At 44.6% G+C, this 17,056-nt stretch overlaps 1 protein-coding gene across 1 annotated transcript in view; it reads left to right on the top strand.

Annotated features, from left to right (window-relative positions):
• Positions 1-354: 354 nt before the first annotated feature.
• The window catches only part of LOC115113429 (vinculin-like), a 53,202-nt gene continuing 36,500 nt past the window's right edge, over positions 355-17,056 (top strand). Inside the window, 2 exon segments of the mRNA XM_029641045.2 lie at positions 355-883; positions 16,965-17,035. Coding sequence (XP_029496905.2) covers positions 716-883; positions 16,965-17,035 — 239 coding nt within the window. The 5' untranslated portion in view covers positions 355-715.

Below are 17,056 nucleotides of genomic sequence, written 5' to 3'. Positions count from 1 at the left end.
GTGCCATTTGGGATTGACACCAGCTCTAAAGCAGCCTAACACTCAGACTCATAGACCAGAGAGAGTGTTTTTTTCCCCCAGTGGCTTGGAGTGGGTACGGTTTAAGTTGAGGTCTACTTGTGGTTTACCTATGGTCTGGTTGAAGGTATATGATGGCATGTCCGAAAGTTACTTTGTTACCATCCAGCTCTGGTATGAAATGTTGCAATAACTCCATATTAATACCAGGTCTCTCTCACTCTCCCTCCCACCCCCGTTCCCCGACCCCCCACCATCTCACTCTAGCACTCCCTTTTTCGGCAACCAGAATGCATGACGTCATTTGGGAATAGCTTTCACATGCAGTGGTATAACGGTGTGCGTGCATGTGTGCGTGTGAGTGTGATGAGAAGCCGTCTGTGCCCACCAATCCTATTAACAGATGTATCTCGTGCAGTCAGTCATTGGCTGAGATCTCGAACTGTGATTTCTCCTGTTACGATTTTCGGTGTTCGTCTCACAATCGCGGACAAGGTGTTGACACCGCGCATTGCAGACCGTCCACGCTGGAATACGCACTCCAGGAGTGGAACTAAAGAAGAAAAAGGCATTTTGTTTGTCAATTTTTATTGTCGGGTAAAGACGGCGGAGGAATAGAGCAGGATTTTAACAGCGGGGTGTTGGAGCTGCAGCAGCCGTGTTTCAGGTCTCTTTGAGCAGGCTAACAGCTGTAACCATGCCAGTGTTCCACACGAAGACCATCGAGGGCATCCTTGAGCCGGTGGCCCAGCAGATCTCCCACCTGGTCATCATGCACGAGGACGGGGAGGTGGACGGGAAGGCCATCCCGGATCTGACCGGCCCGGTGGCCGCGGTACAAGCAGCGGTCAGCAACCTTGTCAGGGTAAGTGTGTCTCCCTCTCTCTCTCCCCTCACAACTCAGTTTGGTGTAGTGATTTTGTAATGTACTGGATGGTAATGAACTGAGAGGAGTTTGTGCGGCAGAATGAAACGGGAGTGTTGTTATTGTTTGTTGTAGTGGTAAACACTTTGTTACAGGGACAATCTAGACAGGCACTGCTGTCACTGTGGACTGGTCAAATGGGGTTAGGGCAGTATCCATTCATGTTGAATAAACCTTCATCTGTAGCAGAAAGAAGGCAGTGTAAAACAGTGTAATAGTATTGTCATAAATGCCATGTCATACAGTAGTGTACATTGGAAGAATCTTATCTCTGGAAAACTGAGCTAGCAACAGAATAGCCTAACCTTTCAGCACATGTGAATGGCAGTGTACACTGTGGTGTGGTGTGTGTGCGGGAATGTGCATGTGCACGTGTGTGTCTCCCCTCTTGGAGTGAGTCTATTAGACTTGAGGATTCTGCTGGTTTCCCTCACAGGAAACAGCATTAAGAATGCTCCCTCTTTCTTTCTCTCTCTCTGTCACTCATTCGCTCTCTCTCTCTCTTACTATTTCTTTCCCCCTCACTCTCGCTCCTCGTAATAAACAGAGTCATGTCTCGTTGTTTTCAGTGAGACAGCAACAGTGGTGTAGTGTTTCCTGGAGAAGTGCATATATTCAAATTTTTCTAAATGATTCCCCAAACGGCCCTCCAAAGGAAAAATGCTCTGTGAAAAAAGTTATGAGAAACCGTGTCATACACTCTGAATTACCTAAAATAAAAAATTCCACATTGGTAATTCACAGTCACGTCAACCCATGTTGTACTGTGCAAGTAGGCTAATTGAAGGTATATTATTGAAACAGATAAATGAGGCTGTGAACTGAGTCGGAAATACTTTGTGTTTCAGATTTGTTCATTTTTTCACTTTTTTTCTCTCAAAGTCAGACTTTTTAATAGAAAACAACAAATTGGATGTTGTAAGTCATAACTTGCTTAAACCACATCAGGAGATCAATTTTGAGGACTTGTGTAGTTACCCTTTAATTCAAGTGTGCAGGCACCTAGCTCTGTTTGTATGGTGGTGTTTCTGTAGCACATGAGAGGGAGTTTGCAAAACAAATAGCCACTGGATTGATGCAAATAATCATATCATTCTGCCTGGTAGGCATAGGCTACTCTGTGTCGAGTTTACATGTAATTTAGAAGGCTTTGGGAAAGCCTCTCCATCTACCAGATATGGTTAGGCCTATCATTAGCATCACTATACTTTACCTGTTCCTTAATTGTTTGAAATCTGAACTTTTTCTACATATTATGAGGCATGTCTTACCTTGCTTCAATGGAGCCTATAGCCAAAATCCCACATTGGTATGTATAGGCAATTATTTTATAAGCACTTCCTCATATGCATTCTCCTGCTCTATTGGTTTTCTTACAACTTTGGTTCATTGTGTAGCACCCAAAAGCATTATCCTAGTCATATTAGCAACCCATGATAGTTATTGCATATTTAGATCTTCCCTCTTTCTAAATTTCAAACAGATATTTCCATCCCTGTCCATGAATCCGCTTGCATGTGCAGTGTGCATTTTAGAACAGTGTTTTCCCTCAAATTGCATTTGGAAACATTTGTGCATACACCTACTGCTATGTGCACATTTCTGCACCTAAAATGTGAAGAAATAATAATAAATAAAGCGAGTTGCACGCTCTCTCCCATTAATTAATGTATTTTATAGCTTACAGTGTATTCGCCATTTGTCAGCACCTCTACACAAAATAATTTTCTCTGCGTTTGCGCCAGCTCATGCTTTTTTTTTTAAGAAGTAATAGTTTACAACATTTTAAGCTAAACATTCTGACCTGTTCCATCAGCCTTATTAATTGGTATGGCTTTTACCTCCACTACACTACTTTGATACACACCATGGGGATTAAGTAGTGAATATATGCAATACCCACTGAAAAATAAATGGGCTTACGTCATATAAGTGTACCCTCCACTACACCACTGGACAGCAACACAGAGACTGGAAGAGAGCAGGCTGGGATAGTGTAACGAAGACGCTGAGGGTCGAGAAGCAGGTGCAGGTGGTACGTTTAACAAAGCAACAAACATGGAACAAGACAACATAGCAGTGGCGTCTACACATAAACAATACTGACTGGGGAAAGAAGCTAAGGGAATTCCAGATATAGGGGAGGTAATAAATGAGGTAATGGAGTCCAGGTGTTCCTCATGATGAAGTGCAGGTGCGCATAATGATTGGTGCCAGGTGTGTGTAATGATGGACGTCAGGACCGCTGGACACTGGCAACGTCGAACACCGGAGGGGAGGAGCTGTAGATGTGACAGAATTTGGAAAACCATATCTGCATTGTGAATTCACATTATTTTTTTAAAACATTGAAACAAAAATAATGGTAGTTTATATATTTACATTTTCTTTTACATTTGTCACATCCCTACATTACACTGACACTCGTCATAATCTACCTGTCTGGAGTCGACAATTGTTTTATTTTTTTTATTTCACCTTTATTTAACCAGGTAAGCTAGTTGAGAACAAGTTCTCATTTGTAACTGCGACCTGGCCAAGATAAAGCAAAGCAGTGTGACACAGACAATAACACAGAGTTACACATGGAGTAATCAATAAACAAGCCAATAACACAATAAACAAGTCAATGACACCGTAGAAAAAAGAAAGTCTGTATACAGTGTGTGCAAAAGGCATGAGGAGGTAGGCAATAAATAGGCCATAGGAGCGAATATTTACAATTTAGCAGATTAATGCTGGAGTGATAAATGAGCAGATGATGATGTGCAAGTAGAGATACTGGTGTGCAAAAGAGCAGAAAAGTAAATAAGACAGTATGGGGATGAGGTAGGTAGATTGGGTGGGCTATTTACAGATGGACTATGTACAGCTGCAGCAATCGGTTAGCTGCTCAGATAGTTGATGTTTAAATTTAGTGAGGGAAATAAGAGTCTCCAACTTCAGCAATTTTTGCAATTCGTTCCAGTAACTGAAAACTGGAAGGAAAGGCGGCCAAATGGGGTGTTGGCTTTGGGGATGATCAGTGAGATATACCTGCTGGAACATGTGCTACGGGTGGGTGTTGTTATCGTGACCAGTGAACTGAGATAAGGCGGAGCTTTACTTAGCATAGACTTATAGAGTACCTGGAGCCAGTGGGTCTGGCGACGAATATGTAGCGAGTGCCAGCCGACTAGAGCATACAGGTCGCAGTGGTGGGTGGTATAAGGTGATTTGGTAACAAAACGGATGGCACTGTGATAGACTGCATCCAGTTTGATGAGTAGAGTGTTGGCAGCTATTTTGTAGATGACATTGCCGAAGTCGAGGTTCGGTTGGATAGTCAGTTTTACTTGGGTAAATTTGGCGGCGTGAGTGAAGGATCCTTTGTTGCGAAATAGAAAGTTGATTCTAGATTTGATTTTGGATTGGAGATGTTTAATAATAGTCTGGAAGGAGAGTTTACATTCCAGCCAGACACCTAGGTATTTATAGTTGTCCACATATTCTAGGTCGGAACCCTCCAGGGTGGTGATGCTAGTCGGGCGGGCGGGTGCGGGCAGCGAACGGTTGAAAAGCATGCTTTTGGTTTTACTAGCGTTTAATTAAGAGCAGTTGGAGGCCACGGAAGAAGTGTTGTATGGCATTGAAGCTCATTTGGAGGTTAGTTAGCACAGTGTCCAAGGAAGGGCCAGAAGTATACAGGATGGTGTCGTTTGCGTAGAGGTGGATCAGGGAATTGCCCGCAGCAAGAGCGACATCATTGATATATACAGAGAAAAGAGTCGGCCCGAGAATTGAACCATGTGGTACCCCCATAGAGACTGCCAGAGGTCCGGACAACATGCCCTCCGATTTGACACACTGGACTCTTTCTGCAAAGTAGTTGGTGAACCAGGCGAGGCAGTCATTAGAAAAACCAAGGGTATTGAGTCTGCCGATAAGAATACGGTGATTGACAGAGTCGAAAGCCTTGGCCAAAGACGGCTGCACAGTACTGTCTTTTATCGATGGCGGTTGTATTTTTTGGGACCTTGAGCGTGGCTGAGGTGCACCCGTGACCGGCTCGGAATCCGGATTGCACAGCGGAGAAGTACGGTGGGATTCGAAATGGTCAGTGATCTGTTTATTAACTTGGCTTTCAAATACTTTAGATAGGCAGGACAGGATGGATATAGGTCTGTAACAGTTTGGGTCTAGGGTGTCACCCCCTTTGAAGAGGGGGATGGCTGCGGCAGCGTTCCAATCTTTAGGGATCTCAGACGATACGAAAGAGAGAAAGAGAGGTTGAACAGGCTGGTAATAGGGGTTGCAACAATGGCGGCGGATAGTTTTAGAAAGAGAGGGTCCAGATTGTCTAGCCCAGCTGATTTGTACGGGTCCGGGTTTTGCAGCTCTTTCAGAACATCTGCTGTCTCGATTTGGGTGAAGGAGAAGCTGGGGAGGCTTGGGCGAGTAGCTGTGGGGGAGGCGGAGTTGTTGGCTGGGGTTGGAGTAGCCAGGAGGAAGGCATGGCCAGCCGTTGAGAAATGCTTATTGAAATGTTCGATTATCATGGATTTATCAGTGGTGACCGTGTTATCTAGCCTCAGTGCAGTGGGGAGCTGGGAGGAGGTGCTCTTGTTCTCCATGGACTTTACAGTGTCCCAAAACATTTTGGAGTTAGGATGCGAATTTCTGCTTGAAAAAGCTAGCCTTTGCTTTCCTGACTGACTGCGTGTATTGGTCCCTGACTTCCCTGAACAGTTGCATATCTTGGGGACTATTCAATGCTATTGCAGTCCGCCACAGGATGTTTTTGTGCTGGTCAAAGGAGTCAGGCCTGGAGTGAACCAAGGGCTATATCTGTTCTTGGCATGCTTATCTAAGATGGTGGGGAAATTACTTTTAAAGAATGACCAGGCATCCTCAACTGATGGGATGAGGTCAATATCCTTCCAGGATACCCGGGCCAAGTCGATTAGAAAGGCCTGCTCGCAGAAGTGTTTTAGGGAGCGTTTGACAGTGATGAGGGGTGGTCGTTTGACCGCGGACACAGGCAATGAGGCAGTGATCGCTGAGATCCTGATTGAAAACAGCGGAGGTGTATTTGGAGGGCAAGTTGGTCAGGATAATGTCTATGAGGGTGTCCATGTTTACGGAGTTAGGTTTGTACCTGGTGGGTTCCTTGATGATTTGTGTGAGATTGAGGGCATCTATCTTAGATTGTAGGACTGCCGGGGTGTTAAGCATATCCCAGTTTAGGTCACCTAACAGAACAACTCTGAAGCTAGATGGAGGGCGATCAATTCACAAATGGTGTCGAGGGCACAGCTGGGAGCGGAGGGCGGTCGATAGCAGGCGGTAACAGTGAGAGACTTATTTCTGGAGAGGTTAATTTTTAAAATTAGAAGTTCAAACTGTTTGGGTATTGTGAGTGGACCAAGTAATTGGGCGTCACTCTAAAGCGGGAAGGTGGAATAAACGAGTCAGGAGTAGGTTTTCTTGATTGAACACAGTTCTCTATTGAGGGCATTTGGTCAACACAAACACTCCAACATAATCAATGAAAATCTTCCAAGGAAAAACATACATCTTCTTCTCCAGATGAAACAGGAACACAATAGGCTTATCTTTAAACTACAACAAAAAGTCACGGGATTGTCACCGTCTTAGTGGTTCTTCCTGGATAGCTCCTCTCTCTCGGTGGCCATCTTCCAGAGATAGTTTTCCCCCCTCCTCTCTGCTGGTTCCATTCTCTCTCTTATAGGGGAAGGAGAGTATGTCATTAGTACCGTCAGCTGTGCTTAATTGCCTCTGGTTACCTTGTCTCCCATGCCTTGTTGGGCTACTATCCATGAGCCCAGCCTGCCCTCTGGTGGTCCTTCCACAGTATAGACCTGGAAAGTTTGACAGAACTTTGCAGGCTATCTCTGCAGTAGATTACAACTCCTCCTCCTTTGGCAGTTCTATCTTGGCGGAAAATGTTGTAGCTGGGTATGGAAATCTCAGAATTGTTGGTGGCCTTCCTAAGCCAGGATTCAGACACGGCAAGGACATCAGGGTTGGCGGAGTGTGCTAAAGCAGTGAGTAAAACAAACTTAGGGAGGAGGCTTCTGATGCTGACATGTATGAAGCCAAGGTTTTTTTGATCACAGAAGACAGAAAATGAGAGTGCCTGGGGACACGCAGGGCCTGGGTTTACCTCCACATCACCCGAGGAACAGAGTGGAGTAGAATGAGGGTATGGCTAAAGGCTATCAAAACTGGTCGCCTAGAGCGTTGGGGACAAAGAATAAAAGGAGCAGATTTCTGGGCGTGGTAGAATAGATTCAGGGCATAATGTGCAGACAGGGGTATGGTTGGGTGCAGGTACAGCGGAGGTAAGCACATGCACTGAGTGATGATAAGAGAGGTTGTATCACTGGATAAGCTGGTTAAAATGGGTGAGGTCACTGCATGTGTGGGAGGTGGGACAAAGGAGGTATCAGAGGTATAATGAGTGGAACTAGGGGCTCCATTGTAAACTAAAACAATGATAACTAACCTAAACAACAGTATGTAAGGCATATTGACATATGAGAGAGACATACAGCAAGGCATAAAGTAATCACAGGTGTTGATTTGGAGAGCTGGCTAAGACAACAACGAGTGAGACAACAACAGCTAATCAGCTAAAACAACAACAGGTAAAATGGCGATGAATGGGCAGAGAGGGTCGGTTAACTACACACAGAGCCTGAGTTTGCGGCAGGGGCCGATAGATGAACAAAATAAAATAAAATAAAATAAACAGAATGGAGTACCGTGATTAATGAACAGTCCAGCGGGCATCAGCTATGTAGTCAAGTGATCATAGGGTCCAGGGGGCAGCAATAGATGGAACAGGGAAGCCGCGGAGTAGTCACTACTATGCTAGCATGTGGGCGACACGGCGTTTAAAGTTAGTAGCCCGGGGCTTGTAGACGCGTCTGCTCCTACGTCCGACGGAGGCCGGTTGAAGGCACAGCGGATGGAGTATTCGTCGGCAGACCTGTCTTGGTGGTGTGGAGGGGCGCCGTGTCGACTAAGGATCCAAGCCAGATGGCGAAAGAGATATTATAGTTGTTGTAATTTACTTTTCTATCCGGGAGATGCGCCTGATTCACGGCTAACCGGGGCAGGGGCGTTAGCCACTCGGTAGCAGCGGTGATCCAGTGCCAAGGTCTAGAGCTTGCGGCAAGGATCCGGTGGAGTAGTGTGTTATAACCGTGTCTGGGTGGAGTCCGGGTGAACAACTGAGTAGGCCGGGAGGTGGGCCTCAGGGTACTTCGGTACTGGGTAACTTAGTCGGTGCTAGCTAGTTGTGAAGATCGGGAGAATGGTCCAGGGATTACGGCAGGAATACGGTGTTGTAGAGGAGAGACAGTCCGTTACTGGTAGGCTGGCAAGTATTATCCAAGCTAAAAAAGGGCTGGTACCTGTGCAGAAGGTAAAGGCCGCTAGCAGTGGCTAACAATGACTAAATATCTTGTAGCTAATTAGCTGGTTAGCTTCTGATGGCTAGGTGGTTCTTTCTATAAGGTCTAGAAATAAAAAATAATAGCGGTTCCGTATCACATTGGGTGAGGCAGGTTACCGGAAGGTATAATTGAACTAAAATGGAGAAGAGATTGAAAATAAAATTGAAATATATACAAAGAAATATGAAAAAATACAAAAGTACACAAGAGGACAAAGAAAACTGCACTGCTACACCATCTTGGAAGAATGAAGAGTGGGACTTCCACAACTCCATTGCAGATACAATCTCCTCCTCCTCCAGTCCCGTGTCACATTTGTGCTGGTCCAAATATGCAATCTCTGGCCTGTCTCTGCGAGTTGGAACCATGCAGTGGTTGCTAGAGGATCAGTTCACTTGCTGGAGTGTCCTTCTGCCTGTAAACATTCTAGGTTAGCTAGAGAGTGTTCAGTCCTAACTGGACTGTTACTACTGTGGAAAGCAGGGATTTCTGTCAGCAACTACAGAACTAAAGTTGACCAACAATTGACTAAACAGTAATATTTTATTTACATACATATATTGTTTACCTCAGGGATGGGTAACTTCGATGGGGGTGGAGGCACTCATCATAAGGGGCCGCAGTGTACCCACATCCATACCCACACATGTAGTCTGAGCCAGCCCTAGCCTTTTGGGTGCCCTAAGCAAAACAATTGAGTTTCCTCCCTTTTGACAGCAGAAAGAAATCATCTATGTTTTAGTTAATTTCCTGCAATTCTACACATTTTGCCATGGGGCGTAGAGAAAGTGTTGCAGTTTTAAAGCAAGTCTGCAGCAATTCTACACATTTTGCCATGTGGTAGAAAGAAGATTTAGCAATTTTAGAACAAATTTCTGTAACGACGTTCGTTTGTTGATGGAAGAGAGTCGGACCGAAATGCAGCGTGGTGGTTACTCATGATCTTTAATAAAGGAAAAATGACGATACATGAAATAACTTAATAAAGAAGAAAACAACAAACGAAACGTGAAACCTAATTACAGCCTATCTGGTGAAACTACACAGAGACAGGAACAATCACCCACGAATACAAAGCGAAACTAAGGCTGCCTAAATACGGTTCCCAATCCAAGACAACGAGAATCACCTGACTGATTAGGAATCGCCTCAGGCAGCCAAGCCTATACCACACCCCTAATCAGCCGCGATCCCAAATAATAGAAACCCCAATACGAAAACAACATATAAACCCATGTCACACCCTGGCCAACCCAAACATATAACAAAACACAAAAATACAATGACCAAGGCGTGACAGAACCCCCCTAAGGTGCGGACTCCCGGACGCACCTCAAAAGCATAGGGAGGGTCCGGGTGGGCGTCTGTCCATGGTGGCGGTTCCGGCTCGGGACGTGGACCCCACTCCATTAATGTCCTTGTTCCTCCCCTTCGCGTCCTGGGATAATCCACCCTCTCCGCCGACCATGGCCTAATAGTCCTCACCCAGATCCCCACATAACTGAGGAGCAGCTCGGGACAGAGGGGCATCTCGGGACAGAGGGGCATCTCGGGACAGAGGGGCATCTCGGGACAGAGGGGCATCTCGGGACAGAGGGGCATCTCGGGACAGAGGGGCAGCTCGGGACAGAGGGGCAGCTCGGGACAGAGGGCAGCCCGGGACTGAGGGGAAACCCAGTACCAGGCGGAAGCACAGTACTGAGATGAAGCCCAGCACTGAGATGAAGCCCAGCACTGAGATGAAGCCCAGCACTGAGATGAAGCCCAGCACTGAGATGAAGCCCAGTACTGAGATAAATACTGGCTGGCTGGCGGAACTGGAAGATTCAGGTTGACAAGCAGATCTGGAAGAGACTGGTTGTCTGGCAGATCTGGAAGAGACTGGTTGTCTGGCAGATCTGGAAGAGACTGGTTGTCTGGCAGATCTGGAAGAGACTGGTTGCCTGGCAGATCTGGAAGAGACTGGTTGTCGGGCAGATCTGGAAGAGACTGGTTGTCTGGCAGATCTGGAAGAGACTGGTTGTCTGGCAGATCTGGACGAGACTGGTTGTCGGGCAGATCTGGAAGAGACGGGTTGTCTGGCAGATCTGGAAGAGACTGGTTGTCTGGCAGATCTGGAAGAGACTGGTTGTCTGGCAGATCTGGAAGAGACTGGTTGTCTGGCAGATCTGGAGAAGACTGGTTGTCTGGCCGATCTAGAAGATCATGGCTGACTGGCGGATCTAGCTGCTCTATGCAGACTGACAGCTCTGGCTGCTTCTTACAGACTGATAGCTCTGGCTGCTTCATGCAGACTGACAGCTCTGACTGCTTCATGCAGGCTGACAGCTCTCTGCAGACTGGCTGACTGGCACTTCTGGCGGATCCTGGCAGACTGGCGGCGCTGGGCAGACTGGGGACGCTGGGCAGACTGGCGACGCTGGGCAGACTGGCGACGCTGGGCAGACTGGAGGCGCTGGGCAGACTGGAGGCGCTGGGCAGACTGGGAGCACTGGCGGCGCTGGGCAGACTGGAGACTCCGGCAGCGCAGGAGAGGAGAAAGGCTCCGACAGCGCTAAACAGGCGGGAGACTCAGGCAGCGCAGGAGAGGAGACAGGCTCTGGCTGCGCTAAACAGGCGGGAGGCTCCGGCAGCGCAGGAGAGGAGACAGGCTCTTGCTGCGCTAAACAGGCGGGAGACTCCGGCAGCGCAGGAGAGGAGACAGGCTCTGGCTGCGCTGAACAGGCGGGAGACTCCGACAGCATAGGAGGGAAGGAAGGCTCTGGCTGTGTTGAACAGGCGAGGCGCACTGAAGGCCTGGTGCGTGGTGCTGGAACTGGTGGTATTGGGCCGAGGACACGCCCAGGAAGCCTGGTGCGTGGAGCTGCCACCGGAGGACTGGAGTGTGGAGGTGGCACAGGATGGGCTAGACAGTGAAGGCATACTGGAGATCTTGAGAGCAGTGTTGGCACAGGACGTGCAAGGCTAGGGATGTGCACAGGAGGCCTGGTGCGTGAGGCTGGCACCAACTTCACCAGCCGACTAACACGCACCTCAGGTTGAGTATGGAGCGCTAACTCAGGTGCTATCAAATCCCCGACACGATCCATCGGACGAATATCGTATCTATAGCACCAAGCTAGCAACTCCCTCATTACTCTCCACTCCACTTTCCCCATTAACTCTGCTTCGCTCACCTCTAACACTGGCTCTGGTCTCCTCCTTGGCTCCTCACGATAAACAAGGAGAGTTGGCTCAGGTCTATCTCCTGACTCAGCCATACTCTCCCTGAGCCCCCAATACATTTTTTGGGGTGACTTTCGGGTTTCGCTCTGCGCTGCCGTGTCTGTTTCTCTAACTCCATTCGCCTATAGCCCTCTTCGCACTGCCCTAGCGAATCCCAGGCGGGCTCCGGCACTCTCTCTGGGTCGGCTGCCCACCTGTCTATTTCTTCCCACGTCGTATATTCCATGCTCCTGCTGTCCATAACGTCCTCCCTTCGCTGCTCAAGCTGTCGCTGCCTGTAACCACGCCACTCGGTCCGTTTGTGGTGGGTGATTCTGTAACGGCGTTCGTCTGTTGTTGAAAGAGAGTCGGACCGAAATGCAGCGTGGTGGTTACTCATGATCTTTAATAAAGGAAAAATTACGATACATGAAATAACTTAATAAAGAAGAAAACAACAAACGAAACGTGAAACCTAATTACAACCTATCTGGTGAAATTACACAGAGACAGGAACAATCACCCACGAATACAAAGCGAAACTAAGGCTGCCTAAATACGGTTCCCAATCCAAGACAACGAGAATCACCTGACTGATTAGGAATCGCCTCAGGCAGCCAAGCCTATACCACACCCCTAATCAGCCGCGATCCCAAATAATACAAACCCCAATACGAAAACAACATATAAACCCATGTCACACCCTGGCCTACCCAAACATATAACAAAACACAAAAATACAATGACCAAGGCGTGACAATTTCATGCCATTATACTCATTTTGCTATGGGGTGGAGAGAGAAATTAGCGGTTTTGCAGATAATTTCCTGCAATTGTACACATTCTGCCATAGGGTGGAAAGAAATGTTTGCAGATTTTAATGATATCTGAGTGAGAGTGACTAACAAAATCAATGGGGGCTTCCCGGTCGGTAATTTGACCATGAATACAACAAGTTTGGATAGCTGGCTAGACTAATTTAACAATCTAAAAATGTTTAGCTGACATGAGATAATTGAGTGACTTGTCAGAGACTGACATAAGAAAAAAACTGCTGATGCACAATGAAATTGCACGTTGTGTTCAACTATTCTAACTCTCAACGATAAGTTTAGACCTGGACTGATTTGGGGGGGGGAGTTGACCTGCAGTTGTCCATCCCTGGTTTACATGATCTTGGCAACTCCTTGACAACAGATGGTTCATTACACTTACAAGAAACGTGTATTTTGCGACATTTGGAAGGGGTTTAATGGGTTTAGATTTTTTTTTGTGGGACACACATATACACCACTGACTAAGTTGAATTATATTGAGTTTCCTTTCCGATCTGAGGGTTGCTCATTGTTTATTGAACCTGTGATACACGCCTCCTCCCGCAGTACGGAGCAGGCTAATACTAAATCCAAAAACCACTCAACATTAATTATATATGAAAATGGCTAATCGACGCTAAAGGCACCCGGTGTGTTTGTGTCCATGCCGTTCCTGTGGTCCTGGGGTCAAGCAAAATTAAGACAATTTATACAATTTTAAAACATTACAATACATTCATAGATTTCCCAACTCCACCACTACCACATATCTACATGACTAAATCCATGTGTATGTATGTTATCGTGTGTGTGTGTGTGTATGTGTCTGTGCCAATGTTTGTGTTGCTTCACAGTCCCCGCTGTTCCATAAGGTGTTTTTAAAATCAAATTTCAGTTTATTGATGTGGAATAGAGTTCCATGTAGTCATGGCTCTATGTAGTAATGTGTGCCTCCCATAGTTTGTTCTGGACTTTGGGACTGTGTAGAGACCTCTTGTGGCATGTCTTGTGGGGTATGCATTGGTGTCCGAGCTGTGTGCCAGTATTTTAGACAGACAGCTCGGTGCATTCAACATGTCAATACCTCTCATAAATAAAAGCAGTGATGAAGTCAATCTCTCCTCCACTTTCAGCCAGAAGAGATTGACATACATATGATTAATATTAGCTCCCTGTGTACATCCAAGGGCCATCTGTGCTGCCCTGTTCTGAGCCAATTGCAATTTGCAAGTTTTGTTGCACCTGACCACATGACTGAACAGTAGTCAAGGTGTGACAAAACTAGGGCCTGCAGGACCTGCCTTGCTGATAGTGTTGTTAAAAAGGCAGAGCATCACTATTATAGACAGACTTCTCCCCATCTTAGCTACTAATGCATCAATATGTTTTGACCATGACAGTTTACAATCTAATGTTACTCCAAGCAGTTTAGTCATCTCAACTTGCTCAATTTCCACATGATTTAGTTGAGGTTTATTTAGGCTTTAGTGAGTGTTTTGTTCCAAATACAATGCTTTTAGTTTTATAAATATTTAGGGTTAGACTGTTAACTTATTCCTTGCCACCTGTTCTGAAATGAGCTGCAGCTCTTTATTGAGTGTTGCAGTCATTTCAGTCGCTGTAGTAGCTGACGTGTATAGTGTTGAGTCATCCACATACATAGAAACTCTGGCTTTACTCAAAGTCAGTGTCATGTCGTTAGTAAAAATGGAAAAATCAATGGGCCTAAACAGCTACCCTGGGGATTTCCTGATTCTAACTGGATTTTATTTGAGAAGCTTTCATTAAAGAACACCCTCTGTGTTCTGTTAGACAAGTAACTCTTCATCCACAATATAGCAGGGGGTGTAAAGCCATAACACATATGTTTTTCCAGCAGCAGACTTTGATCAATAATATCAAAAGCTGCACTGAAGTCGAACAAGATAGCCCCCACAATCATTTTATCATCAATTTCTCTCAGACAATCATCATTAATTTGTGTAAGTGCTGTGCTTGTTGATTGTCCTTCCCTATAAGCATGCTGGATTTCTGTTATCAGTTTCTTTACTGTGAAATAGCATTGTATCTGGTCAAACACCATTTTTTCCAGAAGTTTACTCAGGGTTGGTAACAGGCTGATTGGTCGGCTATTTGAGCCAGGTAAGGGGGCTTTACTATTCTTGGGTAGCGGAATGACTTTAGCTTCCCTCCAGGCCTGAGGGCACACGCTCTCTAGTAGTCTTAAATTGTTTTTATTTTTTACAGTCTTTTCAAAACTGAGAATTTTTTTAAAGTTGTCATTTCCATTATTACGTTAGAAAGGAAAAATTACCATTATGGATGTTATAGTCTAAAATGGACATTCAAATCTTTTAAATATTTTTTGATTAAATTCTATCATAACACATTTGTTGTCATCTGAAACATTTCTAAAATGTCAGCAGAAGTCATAATACCTTAGGACAATATAATTACAGGCAGCCTGAATACCGGATAGGCTAAGGCCATACACCACACCCTAATAGGGTAATTTTTTCTCTTTATAGGGCCACACAAGGACATTACAAAAATATTTTGGGTATTAGATTGTTCTGTAAATTCTCACATGGAAACATTATTGGGAGGAAGGATGTTTGACATGCTTTTTACATGTCACTTTTACAATATTCTAGGCCCTTTTTAGACCTATACTTGCCTCCTGTATCAAATCTAATCAAATCAAATTGTATTTGTCACATAACTTGATTAGCAGATGTTAATGCGAGTGTAGCGAAATGCTTGTGCTTCTAGTTCCGACAATGCAGTAATAACCAACGAGTAATCTAACTAACAATTCCAAAACTGCTACCTTATACACACAAGTGTAAAGGGATAAAGAATATGTACATAAAGATATATGAATGAGTGATGGTACAGAGCGGCATAGGCAAGATGCAGTAGATGGTATCGAGTACAGTATATACATATGAGATGAGTATGTAAACAAAGTGGCATAGTTTAAAGTGGCTAGTGATACATGTATTACATAAAGATGCAGTAGATGATATAGAGTACAGTATATACGTATACATATGAGATAAATAATGTAGGGTATGTAACCATTATATTAATTAGCATTGTTTAAAGTGGCTAGTGATATATTTTACATCAATTCCCATCAATTCCCATTATTAAAGTGGCTGGAGTTGAGTCAGTGTGTTGGCAGCAGCCACTCAATGTTAGTGGTGGCTGTTTAACAGTCTGATGGCCTTGAGATAGAAGCTGTAAGACCCTGTAAACCGTATATGATACAGAAATCATCTTGGTGTTATTATACTCCTTACAGTGTGCTCTCAAATATTGAGTATTTCTCGATACAACAATAAAAATAATAATATTAATATCCCAAAGGCAGCCTTTTTGATGTTGATTTTTGATTTTGATTTTGATTTTTTACATATTGTTCGGAACAATATATTCTTCAAACACGTCAAATTTCCAAAATGTGCTCTCTGGTACTTTTGAAGATATATAACCCATTTTATAGAGTCATTAACCATTCAGCAAATCACCAACAGAGGGAGTTTGAATCCATTTTCCCATTCACTTTTTTGGTGGTGCTCATTAGTAGAAAGCCCACTCTGAAAAGTTGCTGTACTTGTAGAGTATATTGCTTCAAACAATGTCTAAGAATAAGCTAACTCAAAAAGGGTACTTTTGAAATGTACTTATCGAAATAACGTTTTTAATTCAAATATGTCAGTCATTGTTTTAATGTTGGTAGCCGGTTTATAAAAGCTATAAGATGTAGTTGGTTGAAATATGTTTAATAATCTACATTCATCAATCTGACTCCAATTTAATATAAAGGTTTATAGACATACTATTTTAGCAAGGTCTAGCCATGCAGCAAGCTTGGGCATCACCAGACTTTTTTTTGTGTTTAAAATGAACCTTTATGCAATTAACAAGAGGCTAGACACAAAGAGCATTAATCAATTAATTAATTGAGTCAGTTTTAAGCAGAGGTGTCAAGTTGGTACCTCAAGAATACAATGTGTGTGTAATTAACTTAATGAATAAGAATTTGCCAATTCTAATTTATGAAAGTAGTCAATCAAAGAGGTACTCTATGAACGAGGAATGCATTCACTCAAATCAACTAATAGATGTATTAGTCAAGAATAAACTAACTCTCAAACAATAACAGTGTACATGGAAGATATTACACAGCATAAACATCGATTTCCAACCTGTCTTTATTTCTGTACACTGAGTATACCAAACATTAGGAACACCTTCCTAATAATGAGTTGCACTGTATACTCAGTGTAGTTCTAGTGCTGTATATGCTACACTACATTACTCATGTATCCCTGCTATTGATGCTTTTGATACTGACACACCAATCTACTGTACACTGGCAACCCCTCTTCCTGTTCTTATATGTGTATGCGTGTGTGTGTGTGTGTGTGTGTGTGCGTGCGTGCATTCTTGGGTGTGTGCGTGCATTCTTGCATGTGTGCGTGCATGCGTGTGTGTGGTGCATGCATGTGTGCGTGTGTGGTATGTGTGTAGGTGGGAAAGGAGACTGTTCAGACAACAGAGGACCAGGTGATGAAGAGAGACATGCCTCCCGCCTTCATAAAGTGAGTCACGCCTCTTACATT

Source organism: Oncorhynchus nerka, linkage group LG28, assembly GCF_034236695.1.
Source record: "Oncorhynchus nerka isolate Pitt River linkage group LG28, Oner_Uvic_2.0, whole genome shotgun sequence".
NCBI classification, from domain to species: Eukaryota; Metazoa; Chordata; class Actinopteri; order Salmoniformes; family Salmonidae; genus Oncorhynchus; species Oncorhynchus nerka.
This window is presented reverse-complemented; position numbering and strand designations above follow the sequence as displayed.